This window comes from Lissotriton helveticus, chromosome 2_2, assembly GCF_964261635.1.
Source record: "Lissotriton helveticus chromosome 2_2, aLisHel1.1, whole genome shotgun sequence".
Lineage (NCBI taxonomy): Eukaryota > Metazoa > Chordata > Amphibia > Caudata > Salamandridae > Lissotriton > Lissotriton helveticus.
Genome location: NC_136060.1, coordinates 495,539,497 through 495,562,193, shown reverse-complemented (window position 1 = coordinate 495,562,193; position 22,697 = coordinate 495,539,497). Strand labels below are relative to the sequence as shown.

At 49.8% G+C, this 22,697-nt stretch overlaps 1 protein-coding gene across 19 annotated transcripts in view; it reads right to left on the bottom strand.

Annotated features, from left to right (window-relative positions):
- Nucleotides 1–5,083: 5,083 nt before the first annotated feature.
- The window catches only part of LOC144821568 (E3 ubiquitin-protein ligase TRIM39-like), a 1,056,022-nt gene continuing 1,038,408 nt past the window's right edge, over nucleotides 5,084–22,697 (bottom strand). For all 19 annotated transcript variants that reach the window (XM_078678759.1, XM_078678756.1, XM_078678763.1 and 16 more), the window contains one exon: nucleotides 5,084–6,156. In XM_078678759.1, coding sequence (XP_078534885.1) covers nucleotides 5,648–6,156 — 509 coding nt within the window. In that variant the 3' untranslated portion in view covers nucleotides 5,084–5,647. The remainder of the gene's footprint in view (nucleotides 6,157–22,697) is intronic.

Here is a 22,697-nt window from a genome sequence, read left to right as displayed (position 1 = left end):
ATTTAATCCTCCACCGCAACTACTTAGGGGAAATGGAACTTTGAGCTCCCCAACTCCAAGCCAGGGAGTAGAGGGTCTAGAACCTACAGAGGTAGGCTAGACTCCGTACAAGACAGAGAAGACAACTTCGCTGAAGAGGACAACCTTTAAGCAAGGTTGACCAAGAGACTAGAGCTAGAGACTAGGCTCCTGGCTCTAGAGAGATAGAGATGGTAGCAGTAATACTAGAAACTAAGAAAGAGAAGGATGCTATGATCTCAAAATCCCTAAAGGGATTGTCCCTAAATTTAAAACTGGTGAGGTATCACCAAATGGTTCACAGCCTTTGATAGGGCTTATGATGCTAGAAAAGTGAGGAAATCCTATGGTGGGGCACTCCTTTGGGAACTGTTCTCTTGTGTGTGCAAGGACAGACTTTTGACCCTCTCTGGGGCAGAAACATAGTCCTATGAACTCATGAAGGGTACCCTGATTGAGGGATTTGGAGTCACTACTGAGGAGTATAGAATTAAATTCAGGGGGCTCAGGAATCCCAGAGTCAGTCCTGCAGTGGAGTTTGTAGACTACTCTGTAAAAATACTAGGTGGCTTGTTGACTGGAAGTAAAGTGCAGAATTATGAAGGACTTTATAATGTGTTTATGAAGAAATACATTTAAATGTAACTGCATCAATGAAAGGTAGCATCAGTATCTGGTAGAGCTAGGTCCAATTTCTCCCCAAGAATTGGGAAAAAAGGTGGACCACTGGGTCAAAACAAGGCTAACTAAGAAATCCACAGGGGGTGCCCAAAAGAAAGGGGTTACAAAGCCTCCCCATGGAAAACAGGGTGAGAAACCCAAAGACAAAAACAAAAGTCTTCTAAAGACCCCCAAAATCCTGTCCAGGGGGATGGGCCCAAGGACACTTCCCAGCCTACTGGCGGGTACAAAGGGAAACATTTTGATCCTTCAAAGGCCTGGAGTTTCCACTGTAGTTAGAAGCAAAACCAAACTGGAGATCCTGCCTGTCCCAAGATGAAAGTGCTTAATCCTCCCCCAGGTCTACTGGTGTGGCAAATCTCGAGATGGAATCAATAGTGTGCCGAGAGCAAATCAGTTTCCATACTGAGGCTGTTTTAGCCTCTGAAGGGAAGGCAGGGTTAGCCATTTTGGCTGTCTGGCCCTCTAGTTTAAAGAAATACCTGCAGTACCCATTAGTAAATATGACTAAGATAGACGCCCAGAGGGATACAGGTGCCAGTGTCACCATGAAGAAAGATATACTGGTTTCCCCATAGCAATACCTAACTGGTAAGGCCTATCCAGTTACCAGTCCTGACAGTGTCACTACTTACTGTGCCATGGCTATGGCGACATTAGACTGGGGGTTGCTGGCCTGAAAGGCTTACTAGAGGGGTGACCTACAGGTTTTAAGTGCAATGGTGTTAGAAATAAGGACACATATCTTTTGTGAGAGGTGCAAGCACCAATTCACACAGGCTGCAATGGCAGGCCTGTTGTCTGAGTTTGGAGGGTCCCTTTTGGGTGGCATAATACATGCCACAGCCCATGGGGGACCCTGGTGTACCTAGGTCCTAGGTACCTTAGTACAATGTGCTAGAGACTTACTAGGGTACACCAGCAGCTAATTGGGAATGTACCAATAGCCAAATTAGGGAGGAAGCACCATGACTGGGGTCCTGATTAGCAGGATCCCACTCAGACTAATCAGAAAAACAGTATGACACCAGCAAAAAGTGGGGGTAACCATGAAAGTAGATCCTACTTTCCTACACCCTTTCCTACACCCTGTGCCATAACACCTACACACTGCCATTGCAGGCTGTGTGATTTGGTGCAGAGGAAAGTGAAGAGTCTACATGGCATACATCCCTGTGTGCCCTGCCTGCCACCCACCGCCTACGGCCTTGATACATCACCCCTCTAGCTGGGTGCACTAGACCACAAATGAGGGTTCAGTGGCATGTACCCTCTACCCCTACAGTGTCTAAGTCCATTCTTAGACATTGTAAGTGCAGTAAAACCATAAAAAGTATGTGGTCTGGGAGTTGGTCACTACAAACTCCACAGCTCCTTAATGGCTGCACTGACGCCTGGGAAGATTGATAGCAAACTTCTCAGCACAATAAACCCACTCTGATGCCAGTGTGGCATTTAATGTAAAATGCACTCAGAGGACATCTTAGAGATGCCCTCTGAAAAACGACCAGCCCTGGTGAGGTTCCTGAATGGCTACCCGCCATTTGCCACCACCAGACAGGTTTCTGGACCCCTGAATAGAGGACCTCCGCCCTCTGGTCCAGAAACAAAGGCCATCCTGCACAGTGGCGTCATGCCTCATCCCCGCTGGGGCCACGAAGGGGGAAGCTTCAAAGGCCTGCCGCCAGTTGACGCTATCCCTGCCTTTTGCTGCCCCCAGAAACTGGCTTCCACTGGTTCTGACCTCCACTTTAGGCAGGAGAACTGGTGGTAAAACGAAGTGAGAAAGGGCGGTGTGCCCACCATTGCCAACCTTTGCCAACCTCACCCCTCAGGTGGGGGAGGCAAGGTGAAGCACCTGTCCCAGTCCCCGCCATCTTGAGGTTGGGAGACTCAGCCAATTAGGCATAGGCTCACGTCCTCCTCCCGCTGGAGGATGGCATAATAGGGGTTGTACCCCAAGGAAGGGACCCATTGGTCCCAACCTGCACATCCCTTTATCCCCTCTAAATCTAGTATTTAGGTGCAACCCCGAACTTTGCCTCCTCAGATTCGAAGAAGAGAGAAGAAGGACCGAAGAGCCGTGCTGACCAAGGAAGAAGAGGACACTTACTGCTATGGCCCCAGCACTACCGGCCTGTCCTGACTCCGACCTGCCTACAGCAAAGAACCCAGAGTGTCCAGCAGCAGCAGCCCCCCAGAGTCCAGAGGACCTGCCGTGCACCCATCTTACAAACTCTATCTCCCGTGAGTACTGGATTTGCTCAAACCAAGACTCATCCACAGAATCCGGGTCCAGGTGGCTCCACGGTCTTGCACCACTCTGCACCCGATGCCCAAGGCCCGAATCTGACTGGCCCAACACCCCAAAAAGGGCTCCCCATCGATTCTGATCATGGATCTGGTGATCTCCGACTTTCCTCAAGCTCCAAGCCGACGCCTGCAGCCTCAACCTGTGGGGTCCCCGACCGTGACCGGAGCCGGTAAGAAGAACCAGATGCCAAGATACACCCCTGCAACCAACGCCCCATCCTTGGGTGGCCCAACTGATGGTGTCAGGCATCCCCCAAGACCCAACTTACCTCTCCAGTCAGTAGTCCCCTCCAGGAAGCCCTCTTACGGAAACCTGCAGCCTCTTAGCCAAACCGGAGGTCTCTATTGGAAACCACAGGGTCCCGGATGTCTCCTGGCACCCTGCACCCGGCCGCCCCTGTGCCGTTAGTGGTGTAGCTCCTATGCCAATTGTTGGCCCTTGCAGTACTGACCTTAACCCTAGGAGCCTTGCTCTCAGAGCTAAGTGGCCTGCCCGTGAGCATTTCCAAACCAAAGGCCCACTTAGCGATATTGGCTAATGTTGGGCCCCTACATTTTGCAACCGGCCGCCCCAGTGCAGCTGGTGATGCAACTTGAGTGCAAACCTAGACCTTGTCTAACTTTAGTCCTAACCCCCAAAGCTCCCACTTGTCAGTCGAGTTCTTACCTGTGAAACTGATAACCACTTTTCTCCCATAGTAACCAATGTTATGAATTTTTGTTCCTGAAATGTTGGCGAGTTGATGATTTGTATGGAGAAAAGGTAACTATACTGCAAATTCTAAAAAGTTGAACTTACTGTGTACTGTGAGATCCCTGGTGTGGTATCTATGCATACCACCACGAGTAGTTGATGTAATCTAAAAGTAATTACATTGTAATCTAGACTGCTTTTTTAACCAATACCAACCTGTAACGATTGCAGATTCATCCACAACTACATTTCCTTGTAAAGTCTTGCATTTGAAAGTGTATTTGACTTACCTGTGCCAAGTCCTGCTTGGTTCTAAAATATAACGTAAGTATACCTTTTTTATACTTACTTAATTGGTCTGGATTCAGTCTCTGCGTGTGCCCCTTCAGTCTTGATTGAGTGAATATAATAAATGCGTAACACACCCTCTGGATAAGCCTAACTGCTCGACCACCCTACCACAAAGAGAGCTGTAGGTGCTCGACCACCCTACCACAAAGAGAGCTGTAGGTGCTCGACCACCCTACCACAAAGAGAGCTGTAGGTGCTTACCTATTTTAGCCTCTGCTATCCCTCTGGGGACCCACTGGACTCTTTGGACACTATACCTTACTTTGCCATAGTATATATAAAGCCAGCTTTCTACAGTCCCTCACTCTGTAGCTGAGGCCAGAGTCTGATATGTCATTCTTGTGAGTGACACGTGTTTTCCTTGAACTAGATGTTGAAACCACACCCCCACATGCAGGAGTAAGTGTTGACTGTTTGACCCCTGCTGACTCATGAAAGTCTAAGCATTAAAAGGAGCCCCTTGGCTTTTCAGGAAGCTTGCAGCAGTGTCTGGGCTCTGTATTACCAGGGACTGCTGCAATAGTTGTAAGGAGAGGGAAGCAGATGTCACTCTCACACAGACATGAGGCCACCAATGAGGAGCCTGGGTGCTGGCCACATGTCAGAGTGCAGCTCTATGAAGCCGAGACACAACAATGCAGCGCTGCACAAAAAGCAATTTGTAACACTCGGATTTGCGTTGATCCTGTATTATTGGCAAAACGCACTGCAGTCTGCAGCATACGTGGCTTCTTGGCGCTAGACACACACATGCACGAACACCCACACACACCTACACACAGACACACGCAACCACACACACACACATACACACAGACACACCCAACCACACACACACACACACGCACGCACACACACACACATACACACAGACACACCCAACCACACACACACACACACACACACGCACGCACACACACACTTACGTAGAGGAGACATCAGATTTATTTGCATCCCGGACTCTCAGTCTAGGATTTCCAGTACACCCTTCCACCTCCCTGTTGGAATCAGAGTCCAGGCAGAAAAGAAGTTTTAGAACTCATTTTATTCTTCAAAACAAACCCACGGCTGGAGGGAGACTGCAGCAGCTGACTGTAATGTTCCTGCGAGCTGCTTTCTCTGCTCATGAAACCTCTGCCCTCCAGAACATGGAACAATGTACAAAGGAAAACGAGTGAGGAAACTGATGTTTACAAGTGACGAGAAAGAGCAAAGTACTTCCAGTAAGTTACAAAAACATGCATGTGACAGTCCTGCATGTCCCTCGTGACAGTCCCTCGTGCAGACAGGAAAGGGCTTCCAGGTCACGAGAGGCGGTCGAGCTGCACCCTCAACACATCCAGCATGCATTGACCAACCCTCCCAAAGCCAACTAAACCCACATCACCACCACCCACCCTCCGCCCAACACCCTCCACACCTCCACTCTGGGCTCAGATTGGTGTCTCCCTGATGTTGAGGTGAGGGGGTGCAGCCTGCTATGAGTGGGGGTGCAGCTTTGACCCCAAGAAGAGGTCTGTCAGTCGCTTGAAGTAGGGGAGCAACCCCCAACCCACCACCCGGTGAGAGCCCAGCGGGCGGACCGCTGTGTTACACCAGGCGCAGGTCTGAACTGTAGACCATGAAAAAAGGGTGAACCTGCTCAGTGAAGGTGTCATTGAAGGTGTAGAGAAGCTCCCAGGTGTCTGCGTTGTACAAGGACAGCAGCCCCCCCTCATAGTCCAGGTAAAGTCCCAGCTTCTTGGGGCTCTGGCGGGGGTACAGGGGGGACGGATGGGAGGTGAGTGCCCAGTAACAGCCATTATCCATCCGGTGCACAGCCCAGACCCCCTTCCCGAATGATCCTGTGATACCAACCTTCCTTTTCACAGACTCTTGGGCAACCCCCACATACAACATATTCTCCTGCAGCACCTGCACCTCCCAGTAATGCCTTCCCGAGGTGAACCCCTCCCGCCCCAGCACACAGAAACAGCCAGTGAATCTCTTGGGACTGTCCGCCGGCCGGGAGTGGGGTCCTTTCGCCGAACTCACACGTCTCTCATCCTCCGACAGAGCCAGGTCTCGATTAGCTGTGTCTGGATCGAGAGTCACCAGGTCTGCAAAGAGAGGAGAGAGAGTTACTGACACACTGTGTGACCTCAGGCATATCACTGTCCAGTCCAAATATCCCAGCACTGCAGAGGGAATAGAGAGAGTTACTGACACACTGTGTGAGTTTAGACGTATCACTGCCCAGCCCAGAGATCCCAACACTGCAGAGAGAGGAGAGAGAGTTACTGACACACTGTGTGACCTCAGACGTATCACTGCCCAGCCCAGAAACACCAACACTGCAGAGAGAGTAGAGATAGTTAATGACACACTGTGTGACCTCAGGCGTATCACTGCCCAGCCCAGAGACCCCAGCACTGCAGAGTGAATTACTGACACACTGTGTGACCTCAGGTGACCACTGCCCAGCCCAGAGAACTCACCACTGCAGAGAGAGGAGAGAGAGTTAATGACACACTGTGTGACCTCAGACAATTCACTGTCCTGCCCAGAGACCCCAGCACTGCAGAGAGAGGAGAGAGAGTTACTGACACACTGTGTGACCTCAGGTGATCACTGCCCAGCCCAGAGACCCCAGCACTGCAGAGAGAGGAGAGAGAGTTACTGACACACTGTGTTAGTGCCAACATCGGCCCATACCCCAGCCCGCTTACAACAATTTCCCATAATAACAAACACCACACAATGTTTTGTTGGAAAAAGTTGTTGCATCTTTATTTGCATAAACATTATGCCAACATTTTGGGTTATCTTACGGGCGATCCAGGGTCAGGCCGCCCCTCGCAACATGCCCACCTGATGAGCCATAAACCCCCTGTGGTGTTAACCGCAGAGGTGTTGTAAATTTTGGGGGTAGGGCTAGCCCCTTCCCCCGGCGGACCTCCAGTCCACCCCTTACTCACACCCCTCCCCACTACGGGGGGCTGAGCGTTGCAGGCAACCCCCAGTTGCTCAGGTCCACAACCACCCGAAGGACTAACGGGGCACCGTCACTCCTCCAGGATCCCACCGGGGATCTCCCTGGGGATAATTGGCTCTTGCACCCTTACTGTGCTCCTGTAGAGGGTACCCTTCTGTACCTTCCAGCGTTGGATCGCCCTGTAACTCCACCTGCACCCCAAAGCAAAATAGTATTAGATAACTACCCGCCCTGCTGCCTGAACGCCGGGTTCGCGGCAGGGAGGGAAAACAGAGACCCCAACACTGCGGAGAGAAGAGAGAGAGTTACTGACACACTGTGTGACCTCCGGCGTATCACTGCCCAGCCCAGAGACCTCAGCACTGAGGAGACAGGAGAGAGAGTTAATGACACACTGTGTGACCTCAGACGTGTCACTGCCCAGCCCTGTACTGCAGAGAGAGGTGAGAGTTACTGACACACTGTGTGGCCTCTCTGCTCAGCCCAGAGACCCCAGCACTGCAAGGAAAGTTAATGACATACTATATGACCTCAGGCGTATCACTGCTGTACCACTGCCCAACCCAGAGACCCCTGCCCTGCAGAGATAGGGGAAAAGGTTAATGACACACTGTGTGACCTCAGACGTATCACTGCCCAGTTTAAAGACCACAGCACTGCAGAGAGAGAGTAGCAAGAGTTAATGACACTCTGTGTGACCTCAGCATATCACTCCCCAATCTGGAGACCCCATCCCTGCAGAGAGAGAGATAATGACACATTGTGTGACCGCAAGCATATCACTGCCCAACTCAGAAACCCCTGCACTGCACGGAAAGTTAATTACGTACTATATGACCTCAGGGGTATCACTGCCATAGCACTGCCCCACCCAGAGACCCTTGCCCTGTAGAGATAGGGTAGAAGGTTAATGACACACTGTGTGACCTCAGATGTATCACTCCCTAATCTTGAGACCCTATCCCTGCAGAGAGAGAGTTAATGACACACAGTGTGACCGCAGGCGTATAACTGCCCAGTCCAAAGATCCCAACACTGCAGAGAGAGTAGAGAGAGTTAATGACACACTGTATGACCTCAGACTTATCACTGCCCAGCTCAGCAAACCCAGCACTGCAGAGAGAGTAGAGAGAGTTAATGACACACAGTGTGACCTCAGGTGTATCACTGCCCAGTTTAAAGACCCCAGCACTGCAGAGAGAGGAGAGTGAATTAATGACACACTGTGTGACCTCAGACGTATCACTTCCCAGCCCAGCAAACCCAGCACTGCAGAGAGAGTAGAGAGAGTTAATGACACACAGTGTGACCTCAGGTGTATCACTGCCCAGTTTAAGGACCCCAGCACTGCAGAGAGAGGAGAGTGAATTAATGACACACTGTGTGACCTCAGACGTATCACTGCCCAGCTCAGCAAATCCAGCACTGCAGAGAGAGTAGAGAGAGTTAATGACACACAGTGTGACCGCAGGTGTATAACTGCCCAGTCCAAAGATCCCAACACTGCAGAGAGAGTAGAGAGAGTTAATGACACACTGTGTGACCTCAGACTTATCACTGCCCAGCTCAGCAAACCCAGCACTGCAGAGAGAGTAGAGAGAGTTAATGACACACAGTGTGACCTCAGGTGTATCACTGCCCAGTTTAAAGACCCCAGCACTGCAGAGAGAGGAGAGTGAATTAATGACACACTGTGTGACCTCAGACGTATCACTTCCCAGCCCAGCAAACCCAGCACTGCAGAGAGAGTAGAGAGAGTTAATGACACACAGTGTGACCTCAGGTGTATCACTGCCCAGTTTAAAGACCCCAGCACTGCAGAGAGAGGAGAGTGAATTAATGACACACTGTGTGACCTCAGACGTATCACTGCCCAGCTCAGCAAATCCAGCACTGGAGAGAGAGTAGAGATAGTTAATGACACACTGTGTGACCTCAGACAAATCACTGCCCAGTCCAAAGATCCCAGCACTGCAGAGAGAGTGGAGAGAGTTAATGACACACTGTGTGACCTCAGACCTATCACTGCTCAACCGAGAGACCCCAGCACTGCAGAGAGGAGAGAGTTATTGACACTCTGTGTGACCTCAGAATATCATGTCATATAGCTACTGTATATCTTTATAATGTGTTAAGTTAGCATAGGCTCATTAAATGTTTAAACGCCATTTTTCCTTTTGCTGCTTCTGCACACGACACTTAATTGTTGCTTTAGCTTTCAACCTAGTAGTTTGTTGTGGTTTACATGAGAATAATATGTTATTACTCTGATATCAGCTTTGCTTAATAAACTAGTCTGTACAGAGAGTGCTGAAGCTTCAGGAACAACACGATACAGAATTGTTATGAGGTCTGATCTTCGCGCCTTCATAGACATAACATATGTGCAGCTTCTGCCAACTTTGGGCTTTTGGCGGGTTTTACATTGCTTTGCTTGAAGCACAAATACACACTTGATGCTGTTCGCATGCAGAGAGAGCTGGTGTATGCTGATGTGATCTCTTCATTCTAGGATCCTGAGGTATGGGCCCGCCCTGCTAAAACCCAAAGAGACCTTCTTAGTTATTAATATAACTAGCAGCCCGCCCCAGCGTTGCCTGGGGCAGAAAGGGGCTGGGGCAGCACACCCGCTCCCGCCCCGACCCCCTCCCGCACCGACTCCCTCCCGCCCTGACTCACTCGCGCCCCCTCCCGCCCAGACTCACTCGCGCCCCCCTCCCGCCCAGACTCACTCGCACCCCCCTCCCGCCCAGACTCACTCGCACCCCCACCCGCCCAGACTCACTCGCGCCCCCTCTCGCTCAGACTCACTCGCGCCCCCCTCCTGCTAAGACATTTTCATTTACTGCTGCCTCCTTACCTGTGCCGCCTCCTCACTCACTGCACAGCCGCTCGTAACTGCACCGCCCTCCTCCTTGTCGTCATCACGCACGTCGCGTCGTGCCCAGCGCTAGGTCCCGGCCCTCGCTACTTTCAGGGGACTACTTTGTTTGCAAACGTAATTTTTTTAAATTTACTTTTTATTTATTTATATAGCCTATGTCTATCTACACACCCTGACATTTTCATAGATGTATCGGGTGTGTAGATTGGCGCTGTGGTTCCCGAGTTTACCTGGCCAAAAGGTGCAAGTTCTCTCTTTATAATAGTAGTATAGATATAGATTAACGGGGTGCTCTCACGCTTATTGATATCCAGATATGTTACTGTTAGTGGGTCTTTAGTGAGCTCATCACTATATTTTGCTGGGGGCACGTCACTATGACGGTGCCACAATGAGAGTTTAATAACGGCTACTCTACACAAGGGGCAACGTATCCGCACAATGCTGTGATTGTGCATTATACCGAATGCATTAGCAGTTGAACAAAGGCCATTGGACTGAATTTCCACAGGACTGGTTTTTACAATGGCCAAGGAAGAAATGACACAGGAAATTCCCTGTTATGTCATTATAATCTGTAATGAAACTGGTACTCATGTAAAGCACTCTGATAACCAATGTCTCAGGTCTATTCCGCGCTATATAAAACTCTCTCAAAAAAGAAAGTGCTATGAGCCTGCCAAACCAGTCTCAACTAATGACAGCAGGCCCTAAAGGTCTGCTGCATCATTCTCAATCAGTGACAGCATGTGGATGGGCTCTAAGGGTCTACATGGCCAGTGTCAACCAATGCCAGCATGCTGGTAAAAAAAATCTAAATGATGGTTTGGGATGCGGCCTGAGTGATTGTCAGTGACTGAGATTAATTCACGCATTCCATCCATCACCTTGTTTTTGATACCCTAAGTGGGATGAGTATGTCCAGAAGTGTGTCCCGTGCTCACTGTGCCACTGGAACAAAGCTATACATGGCTTATGAGCCCTGGTAAGATTGAAAACAGTCCTTATTTGCTGGTGTTCTGAGTCAAAGCGGACCATGGCATGGCAGTTCAGGCTGGACTATTTCCATTGGAGCAAGGTGAAGACTGATTGGCACATGGTTCGGTCGAAACTGAGCTTGCCTGGTTTGCGAAAAAATAATGGATTGAGATGTAGCCCTGCGCAATTTAGAGTGGCTGAGTATAATTCAAGCATTCCATCCATCACCTTGTTTTTGATGGGCTCAAATGGTTTGCTGCGCCGTTCTCAACCAATCACAGCCATCTTGTTTGCTAAAAGGCTCAGCTGTACCTGTGTCAACCATTTACAGCATGCTGATGGGCTCTAAAGCTCTGCTGCTCCAGTCTCAACCAATGACAGAATGCTGATGGGCTCTAAGTAGTTTATACGCCACTCCCAACCAATCACAGCACACTGCTGGGCTCTAAAGGTCTCCCCACTTGTCCCAGCCGTTTACAGCCTGCCGATGGGTTTTAACCTGCCCATTGTCATGCTATTGTTAAAGTCCATAGTAAAACACCTAATCAGGCATGTAAATTGCAGAAAGGGATCCCCCTTCTACTGAATATCTGCAGAAATGATATTCACACTAAGAGAAGATGAGATGAACAAAATCTTTTTCCACAAGCGATAATCTTGAAAGGGGCAATTTCCAGCCACATTAACTGCCAGTTCTCAAAATGTGTCATGAAAACCACACATCTTTCATAGGGAGGGTAAGTCTCCAACAGACGAGTGACAAGTGGTGTGCACCAGACCCAGGCGTATGAGGCGATGTTACTTTTCACAGTGTGTCACTGTCTCGCTTCCCTTTACTAATACCGGCAGGCAGAACAGCCACGCACTTTATGCGGATTCTTTTATCATCTTGACGTTCCGTGGAATTGTGCCGTGCAACATTCTAATAGATGAGCACTTCTGTCTCCAGTTTTCATCCAGAAACACTCTCTATGCCTTAACCCCTCACATTTTCCCATAGATCCGATGCACTGTGACCCAAACTTCAACACACGTCTTTATTTAATACGTGCTTCGAAGTAATTCATTCCAATATATATTATTCATTCTCCCGAGTTACTGAAGCAGCAATTTCTAATGTATATTAGCAACGCTGTACTTTTATAATCCACTAGTAGCCCGCCCCAGCGTTGCCTGGGGCAGAAAGGGGCTGGGGGCAGTACACCCGCTCCCGCCCCGACCCCCTCCCGCACCGACTCCCTCCCGCCCCGACTCACTCGCGCCCCCTCCCGCCCAGACTCACTCGCGCCCCCCTCCCGCCCAGACTCACTCGTGCCCCCCTCCCGCCCAGACTCACTCGCACCCCCCACCCGCTCAGACTCACTCGCACCCCCCACCCGCCCAGACTCACTCGCGCCCCCCTCTCGCTCAGACTCACTCGCGCCCCCCTCTCGCTCAGGCTCATTCGCGCCCCCCTCTCGCTCAGACTCACTCGCGCCCCCCCTCCCGCCCAGACATTTTCATTTACTGCTGCCTCCTTACCTGTGCTGCCTCCTCACTCACTGCACAGCCGTCATCACACACGTCGCGTGCTGCCCAGCGCTAGATCCCGGCCGGCGCTACTTTCAGGGGACTACTTTGTTTACAAACGTAATTTTTTTAATTTACTTTCCATCTACACACCCTGACATTTTCATAGATGTATCGGGTGTGTAGATTGGCGCTGTGCTTCCCGAGTTTACCTGGCCAAAAGGTGCAAGTTCTCTCTTTATAATAGTAGTATAGATATGTGAGTTAGGGAGGGTGAGAAATAAGTGTTGTTAACCCTTATTCATTTACAGCATGTTAGCATGCTGTCACCATTTGCTTTCTATGGACTAGTTACTATGCTGATAACTTTGCTTCTGATAATATGTTTCCTTGTATTATCTAAGATACTGCGTCTGAGAAAACGGCATTAGTAAATAAATATTTCAAATGTGCACGTGTCCTCATTTACTCCACGTTCTGGTTTGAAATGATTGTATAACGAAAGAGTGCTCATGTGTTCCACGTAACCTGAGGTATTGTAAGTTCATGTTCTGGTTTGTCTAAACATTGGGAGTTTGTTATGACCAATGAGACACTGTAGCTAGCTCGGTAAGGGGTTTGTTGGGTACTGAGGTGAGTTTTGGGTCACCCTAATTCGCCGAGGTTCCAATCCTCTGTGCACAGTTCTGTGGGAGAACAGAAACCCTGCTACATGGCGCCCATACGTTGGTGGTCTTATATCATGACACTCGAGTAGTATATCATTCAAACCTTAACCCCTTCACTATCGTTTCCGGAAAACGGTGGTGTTGGAGAAACCTACCTATTTTTTGAAGAAACCTACCTATTTTTTGAAATAGGTATTTTCAAGCTTGAATCTATCTGAAACGGTTTCTTTGAATTACTACCCAGTTGTGCTACAAAGTTTCCTTTGTTTTTCAGTAGTTCTGGTGTAATCATGGCGCAGGCTGTGAATATCCCGCAGCATAGTCGCATTGCGGTACGCAACCATTTACAGGCTTTCCAAGTCCCATTGGATGGCTTGGCTGTGATTATAGTGGTGTGTGCAGATCCAGCGTACCCTTTCGAGCTGTTTTATTCGTGGGTAACGTTTCCGGGAGAGGACGCAAATTCTAACGTGTTCCACACCTACACACCCTCACCTGTACCGGCTGAATATACACCGTACAGGGCACTGGAAATACCTACTGATCATTGGCAGCATCGCGTTTGGTTTGATGGCGCCCTACCCCACTCTTTGTCCGCTGCGAGGTTAGGTCCTTTGTCCATTCCAGGCACAAATTGGCCTGCATTGGGTGGATTCACCCCGCACCCGAATCACGGAGCATGTCCCCTAGCGGATATTTGCAGACTACATGTTGTCTCGATAGCCGTGATTCGTGCATTAGTGCAATACATTGGTCGTCATCTCCCGGGTGGTCCCCCGGGGGGTCCGGCCGTTCAAACGGAACATGGCGGTTTACGGCTCAATCCGGTTATGGTCAATTCGGTTTTTGGTAAGCGCCCCGATGATAAAGATGATTTCCCTTTCTGGCTTGCCGAGAAGTTTGACCAACTGGAGGCTGTGTTTCCGAATTCTACTCCTGCTGATAAACATAGAATGTTGATGATTACTTTGCCTAAGGATTTAACTCCTGAACTCGTTGACTGTGAAAGTTGGGGGAAAACTTTTGCGGCCGTTTATACGAGGTGTTTCGGCACCCCGTCTATGTCCGTACTGCCTACGATCGTTAAGCGTGTTCAGGATGATCACGGACCGGAAGCAGCGGTTGAATTGGGTATGCGCCTGTGTGGTTCTTTTGAGATTGTTAGCGATCTCATCCTCTCCAATATAAAGGGAGATGCAGTGAACTTTCAGGTGTCGAACGCTTTGGCTGCTCTGCCCGATGCCGATAAACCCCGACAGTTAGCGAAGATTGTTGTGGCCGCATATAAAACTATTGGTCGCACAAGTAAAGGTCTGAAATATTTTGCTGTCAAGGATAAGAAACAACTACAAGGGCAGTCTGCTGCGGCAGATGTCCAGCCCAAGTCCAAAAAACAAAATTGGCCTAAGAAACAGACACAGGGGAAGCAACAACAGCAGACTCAGGAATCTTATCCTGCGCCACAAGTTCCTGCGCCGACAGAGAGAGTTTATGATTTGCGCGATCGCGCGATGATTAAATCACCTGATCGATTTCAGGTTTCTGATCAACGCTCTCCTCGTTCCTTACAGGACTCATCGGCCCGAAGACAGGTGGAGGAGGAGGCGGGAGGGGACGTGCTGGCCAACAAGGACATGGCCAGCCCCGCCAGGCAGAAGGCGCAGGGAAGCAGGAGTATTCTACGCCAAAGAGACCGCAGTTTGCGAAAAAGAAAGTCGCAGCCTTAACAGCGCATCGATATGCCACAGATAGTGAGAACGCGGCTTAGGAATCTGACGTGGGCTCTGACCTTGCTGGACAGCGCGGCGGAGATTACCATAGTGAGAGAGGCGCTGCGTCCACTACTGAGGGTGACAGCGACTGATGTCTACGTTGTAATAGAAACAGCCGATACAAGACTTGCTCCCCCTGAAAGACTTTATGAAATTGTCCAGTTAATTGAAGGTGACATACAGCGTACTATCAAAGGGGTATTTTGGGAAAATCTTTCTTCTACGTATAATATTTTGCTTTCGGAGGCTGACTGGCCCCCACCTTTTGTGCTCGCAGCGCCGCGAGGGGAGGAGGTAATCCTCCCCAGTTTCGCGAACACTGTCTCGAAAGAGCATGCGCAGCATTTTGCAGAAGAGTGGGCTCGGGCTCTCGCACCGGCTCTGTACCGTAACCAATGTGGTTGGGACAAATTGTCCCCTTGCCACGAAATTCCATTGCGGTCTCAGCCGCAGCCTCAACCTCAATATCCCATTCGTCGTGAGGCCAAGGCTTCCGTCGCGGAAATCCTTGAACAATTGGAATATCAGGGAGTTATTGAAACGTGTGTGTCACAAATGAATAATCCTCTTTTTACTGTGACCAAGCCTGACGGATCGTATCGTTTGGTATTGGATTACCGGCATTTAAACTCGCATTGCCGTAACTGTGCAGTACAGAATACTCACGGCTCTGCCCTGGTGGATAGTCTTGTGCGTAAGCGTTTTAAAACAACGCTTGACATTTCCAACGGTTTTTATGCCCACAGATTGGATAGCTTAAGCTCCCAATGGACCAGTTTTACGTGCGCTGGGGTCCAAAAACAATTCCGGCGTCTCCCAATGGGCTACAAGAATAGTCCTGGTATATTTACCGCTCGCATAGTCTCTCTTTTAGAGAGAATCGACCCAGATGCTTGCTCGTACGTGGATGACATATATCTCACAGACGACGAAATTTGGGAGCATCTGTGTCGTGTAAATTCGATTATTTGTACCTTTGCAGACATGGGTTACAAATTTAATTTTGCAAAATCGCACATTGCTGCGTATACAGTGTTGTTCCAGGGCTATGAGCTCAACAATGAAGGTAGAGGTTTGGCTCCTCACTTCTTGGAGAAATGCGCCCAGTTGCGCGCTCCCAACAACACTGAAAAAATTACAGTCACTACTGGGCTTTTTAAATTTCAGGAGGACATACATTCCGGAATATGCCCAGCGTATCAAGCCTTTGTATGCTTTGATACAACCAACTTTTTCTAAATCATGCTGGCTGCCTGAGCACTCGGCCATCTTGCAATCTTTGCAGGCTGATCTGCTCGCTTCTAAATTTTTACTGACTCGTGATAACCACACCAACCTGGTAATAAGAATAATTCCTGGGACAGTGGGTTTCACGTACCTCACTTTTAATGAAGGAGACACAGTACCTATTGCTTACAAGTCACACTTGTACGCTTCGGCTGAGATGCGGTTTCCCACTGTGGAAAAGGTTTTAACAGCTGTGCAGATGGCGATTCTTAAGGAACGAGCTCTGTCACAGGGGAAACGCATGTTGGTTGTTACACCCTAATAATTTACAACAAGGGGTGGTGATGGACAGAGTCTCTGAATTACGCAGAGTACTCTCACCCAGTCAAGAGATCAGGGCTAGATCCAACACCGTTTTTTAGCTCATTGCACCATCCCAGTTTCAGAACCTGGCTGTATGCAAATTAGTCTGTCCCTGGCCCAGTGCATCATGGGAACAGGGCAGACCAGACTACAAAAGCCAATTCTTACACTGGGAAGGAAACAAGCTTCCGGGGACCGGTTTCTGCCATTTCAGGTGTCTTCGGCCCGGCTTGCTTGAATCCTGATGGTGCAATGAGCAAGGGACTCACATCTGAGTATACCCTTCCACGCTTAGGGTGGACAAAATAATTGTCTCCTTTCTGGTGAAGAATTGGCTTTGTAGTTTGGTCTGCCCTGTTCCCATGATGCACTGGGCCAGGGACAGACTAATTTGCATACAGCCAGGTTCTGAGCTGGGATGGGGCAGTGAGATAAATAACGGTGATGGATCAAGCCCTGATCTTTGGACTGGGTAAGAGTGGTCTGCTTAATTCAGACACTCTGTTCATCACCACCCCCTTTTCTGTATCGTTTTTGGCCACTATAGGTGTGGCAGGGTATACTCAGACATGAGTCCCTTTCTCACTGCTCCATCAGGATTCAAGCAAGCCGGGCCGAAGAGGCTGAAATGCCAGAAACCGGTCCCCGGTAGCTTGTCTCCTTTCTGGTGAAGAATTGGCTTTGTAGTTTGGTCTGCCCTGTTCCCATGATGCACTGGGCCAGGGACAGACTAATTTGCATATAGCCAGGTTCTGAGCTGGGATGGGGCAGTGAGATAAATAACGGTGATGGATCAAGCCCTGATCTTTGGACTGGGTAAGAGTGGTCTGCTTAATTCAGACACTCTGTTCATCACCACCCCCTTTTCTGTATCGGTTGTTACACCCTGTCCTCATTTGGAGGCAGTCACGAAAGTCAGTGTACCAAATTCAAAAGCTTTGCACCCTCGGTGGATTCAGTGGGCTGCGTCCTTGACATCCACGGATGTCACGTTTATTTTTGACGCCTCATTGCCGTCGCAAGAGTACTTGCAGTATGAATTTGTTCATCCTGCTCCTCTAGCTATGCGGCCTTTGGAGGACTTCCATTGCATCATTTACACTGATGGTTCGGCGCAGGTTCCGCATGGCTCTAAACACGCCTACGTTTCCGCATGCGCCATTGTGGTCGGTGCCATGTTGAACGATGAGTTCATATCCAGGGAGGTGCACACGCTGCCTCTGGGAGATTGCACCGCACAATTGGCAGAGCTTCGTGCTCTCTTACTAGCGTTGGAGTACGCTGATCCTGGTGTTACTACTCTTATTGTAAGTGATTCTTACTACTGAGTCCAGTCTTACAATGAAAACTTGTTCTTTTGGATTCAAAATGATTTTCATGATTCCAAGGGTAGCACAATAAAACATAAGATGATCTGGGTTCGAATGGCGGAGCTTAAGGCTAAGTTGCCGCTCGTTTTTGTAATTCATACTCTTGGCCACCAGCGTGTTGGAGTCCACGCTGTTGGTAACTCGCTTGCTGATGAAGCAGCGAAATCAGCGGTGTCTACATACTTAGTTGCAGCAGTTACTCGGTCCAAAAGTAAAATTGATAGTGACATCTTGGCGGCTGTTGCTGCCACTGAGAAGGGAGGTAAACATCCTACGGGGTTCCCTTCGAAGTACACATACCACTTAAGTCCCGAAAAGGTTCCTTTTGTGAAAATTCCTGATGTTGGTGAACGTTTGATTCCCAACGTGGATCGCAGGGCTGACTTGATTACAGCGGCGCATGAAGGTGTGGCGTCTGCGTATGCGGGCGTCTCGGCCACTGAAACTCAATTACAACAACGTTTCTGGTGGCGGGGACTGTACAAAAAGACGCGTTATTATGTCCTTCTTTGTGACATTTGCCAGCAGATTAAACCTTCGACTGCTGCGCGTCCGCCACAGACACAGTTGTACATTTCTAATAAACCACTAGGTTGTGTTTATTTAGATCACTGCGGTCCTTTTTCCTCTGATACTGCGTATAAGTACATCTTAGTAGCAGTTGATTCATGCACACACTTTGTGTGGGTATGGCCCCATGGCAGCGCTGATTCACGGACTGTCATTAGAGATTTGCGTGTCTTTGTAGGGATTTTTGCCTGTGGTACCTTCCATTCGGATCAGGGTCCGGCTTTCGCCTCTAAGGCGTATAAGGATGCCATGACTTCGATGGGGGTCCAAGTCAAGTTTTCGTCTCCCTACAGACCTGAGGGTAATAGTGTAGTGGAGCGAATGAACCGTGATTTAAAGCAATCTTTGACAGCTCGAGTTATAGGCACTGGCAGAAACTGGCTGGCCCACCTCAATGGCGTGCAGCGTGCTCTTAATAATCTCCCTAGAAGGTCTCTGGGTGGGCGGACCCCATACGAAATGCTCTTTGGCATCAAGATGTACGTCCCTGACCTTGACGGTCTAGACTGCGTGGCTCGGGTCACAACCTTTGACGTAGATGAACATTGTAATGTTTTACAGGATCTACAAGAGACCAGAGACAGTCTTGCAAAGGAACATTTGCCCTCCACCTCGGATGCTGCGTTGCAAAACCCGGTAGTCGGCTGGCTACCCCAAGTTGGAGAATTGGTTCGGGAGAAGATCGATAACAAGAAAGAATTTGGTCCTTCCTATCGAGCTCCGGTTCCAGTCCTTGGAGTGAAGGGCACGAGAACAGTCATTTTACCACCACTTCCTGGTCGTAAGGAAAACAGGTTTATCTCAATTGACAATGTCAAGATACACAGAGTGGCCGATTCTTCTTAGCATGATACCGGCTGTTTCCTGTCCTTCCATTGTGAGAAATTCAGTTTTGCCCACTGCTTCTAATCATGAAACTGAAGTGGCCATCGAGTTACCTGCAATTTCCAGTCCTTTATTAAGTACTTTACCCGGTGCAGACCTTGAAGAAATAGACTATACTTACCCCACTGACTTGTCCATGCCTGACCTGCAAGCCCGTTTGGCGACAGAATCCAGATTTTCATTTGACACTGTTTCCAATGCCTCGAAGGAAGCCTCACGTTTTGCTGTTTATGCCTGCTTATTTAAAAAACATTTTTTAATTCCCCCTTGGACATATATTTGGCTGGTGCTTTTTTCAATTTACCTTTTTATGTCAATTGGATTTGTGTTTTATTTTTTCCGTTTGGTAAATGGACACTATGTCGAGGAAAGAACATGCATTCGACATCTCAATGGAACTTTGGCCCCCTTTCCTCATCGCATTCTGCTCACAGACTGAGAAGAGACTTGACATTTGTTAACATCACTGCTTGGCCTGTCCTTGATGGGATAGTGTGGGATGCCGTTAGATTTCAAATTCATGGCCCTACGGAGGTTGTTAATGTCCCTAATGTGCTTAGAGTTAATATAGGGGATGTGGTGAAACAAAACATACGTTCTGATGATTGGGATGTTCAGGCCGTAGAGTCTTTGTTTTCTGATTTGAAATACTATGCTGCTTTTGATGCTGAAGACTTGTACTTAGAATCTGCTAATTATGGTGATTTGTTTTGCTTTCAACATTTTGGCAATCACTTCTTGCATAAAACAACATCCAGAAGGAATACTGTAAATTATACACAATGGGAGCATTGCCCAGCTCCTAGACAAGGCAGTTCAAGTACTTTTTTGAAAAAGTACACTTATTTCACGGACTTCAATCAGTCTAACCCCGAGTCCTTTTATTTCAAAATGACACAGAAGCCTATGTCCAAGGTTAGACTTACCGATACCAAATTATTGTACTCGAAGTCCTTTCTTGATCAGCTGGCTGTTGGCGGCTATGAATTATGGAAGGAAACTATTGACGTAAAATCAGTTTGGGGTTCTAAAAACTGGCAGGTACGAGGCACTGAGGCTTTGCACCGTGCATGTCTCATCCCGAATCAAATGTTGTTTTTGAATTCCACTATTTCACAGACAACGTGCTTTGGATTGGCTACTTCTAAAAAACTAAATTTTCCATCAATCCCAGAGTTAGAAGAATATTCTGGCTGGAGTAATTATACTCAGTTTTCGGTTAGGGACTTACAGACCCTATTGCTGAATTCGTCCTTTAACATATCCAGTATGGACCCTAAGGGTTGGCTAGTGTGGCACAAAAGTGCTGATTCATGTCAGCAACGTTTTCTGGGTTTGTATGATGGCTTTACACAGGTCAGACCTGATCCACGTTGTTGGACCCGGTCCTTTGGGCAGGTTCACCCCGAGACTTTTTGCTTTTTCCTAGCCTGTTTCTGGAACATGGGTTGGTGATTTTAGGCCTCTGCGCACTTTTTCATTGTGGTACAGTGTAAAGTGCGTGTGCTCTCTGTATGTGTGGTGAGTGACCTGCCCTCCCATAGGAATGAATGGGGAATATGTATGCCCATGGTAGATTCCTGATGCGTGGGGAGTGCAGGGTCGAGTTTGATATGTGTGAACTCGTGAGAATGAATGCTGCGGAATGGTATATGCGGCATGGCTGTGTCTAGTCTAGAAGCGCCACTTTTAGAAGTTGGCATATTTGTGTAGTGAGTCTGCTGGCACGTGATTGGCTGGTGAGCCTGGCCCAGGAGTGCCTGGGCCTGCTGGTGGGTTGACTGTCTGGTTTGAGTAGGACAGGGTCTGAAGGGCCCCGGAGGAGGGGGTCGGAGCCAGCCGTGGATGAAAGGCCACATCTGTCAGGGAAGCGGGAGGAGATAGCGTCTGGTGGTGCCGGGCTGTGCCTGCCTGACCACCATGCTGGCTCTCCCTCCTGATGGCCCACTGTCACCTCTGACCTGAGGCTGACAGGAGAGGGAAACCAGAAACACCCAGGGCTCAGGGCCGGCTTACACAAAGACTTCAAAAGACTTCAAAGGCTTTTCTGTGTATAAGAAGGGGCTGTGTCCCCTTCCAAAATGTTCTTGTTCTTGCTCTTGTGGCTGACTTGAATCTACCAGGGGTGGGCGCTGCCCAGCCCCTGGATGCCTGGATTCCTGGACTCCTGGGGGACCCCTCTGCCCTGTCTGGGCTGATGGGGGGACTTGGCTTTGCCCCCTGGGAAGCTCTGGGACCGTTGCAGCATGGAGAAGCTGCATTTTTCTGTGGAGAGCGCTGGAACTGTATTTCTAGCGCCTGGAGGCGCTGAGCTTCCCCCTGAGCGCCTGGGAGCGCTCTGCCTGTTGTCTAGCACTTTGGAGCGCTTCATTTCCCCCAAGCGCTTGAGAGCACTTTCTCTGGACTTTCCTAGCGCTTAGGAGCGCTTCATGTTCGCTTATAGCGCTGGACGCGCTGAGGTGTCTTGCCCGTATTTAATTACTTATTTACGAGTGCCCACCTCGATTTGCCGCGGAGAAAAACAACCACGAAGGGGCCGCGACCGGATTGGCCGAGACCCGAGGAGAGCCGTGCTCTGATTGGTCCTTTGTAGGGGGCCTGGTCCAGGAGCCGCACTGTGGTTGGCTGGCTCCCGGATGCTGCATGACGTCGTGGGGAGGCTGGCCCCACGATGGGATTGGCCCATCGCCTGTGACCTGCAGACGACGAGGCGGCGAGGAAGAAACGTGGCGGCGGGTTACGAGGGCTCCCGTGTGCCGAGGGAGCCCTGCGCCGAGAGAAGGAGAGCGGCAGAGAGCAGCTGAGCGTGCAGGCGGGGCCCGTGGTGGAAGAGGAGCCCCGCGCTGCCCAGAAGAAGAGAGGAGGACGCGCCGCCTGCTGCTGGGGCTCCCGTGTGCTGAGGTAGCCCCGGAGAGAGAGAGGAGGCTGGCGTCCCACGTCGGAGTCCCGGTGAGTCTGGGCTGGGCCCGGTAGCATGGGACAGAGGAGAAGGGAGGGGCGCCGGGACACATTGTCGGTGTCCGCCCCCCCCCCAGGGGCGCGAGCTCGCGCTCCTGGGCAGTGTGAAGCCACGAGGGCTTCAAGGGCGGCCCCGGTTGGCAGTGGGTCGCCCCCACGTGTTTTGCGAGCCCAGAGAGGCTCAAGGGGCCTCAGCTTGTTTGGCGAGCCCACAGAGGTTCGTAGGGGCATAATTAACTTTGGTGCATCTAGGGCGGCCCCGGTTGGCAGCGGGTCGCCCCAATGTGACGCAGAGCCTGTGTGGCTCCAACATGAGGGGGCATTGCCTGCAGATCCTGTGTGGCTCCCACATGGGGGGCATGTGATGCCCAGAGCCTGTGTGGCTCCAACGTTGGGCACGTGTACTGCCAGAGCCTGTGTGGCTCCAACGACCCCTTAACTGTGTTAAGAGCCTGCTAGGTTCAGGGGGGGTATTTTGTTGA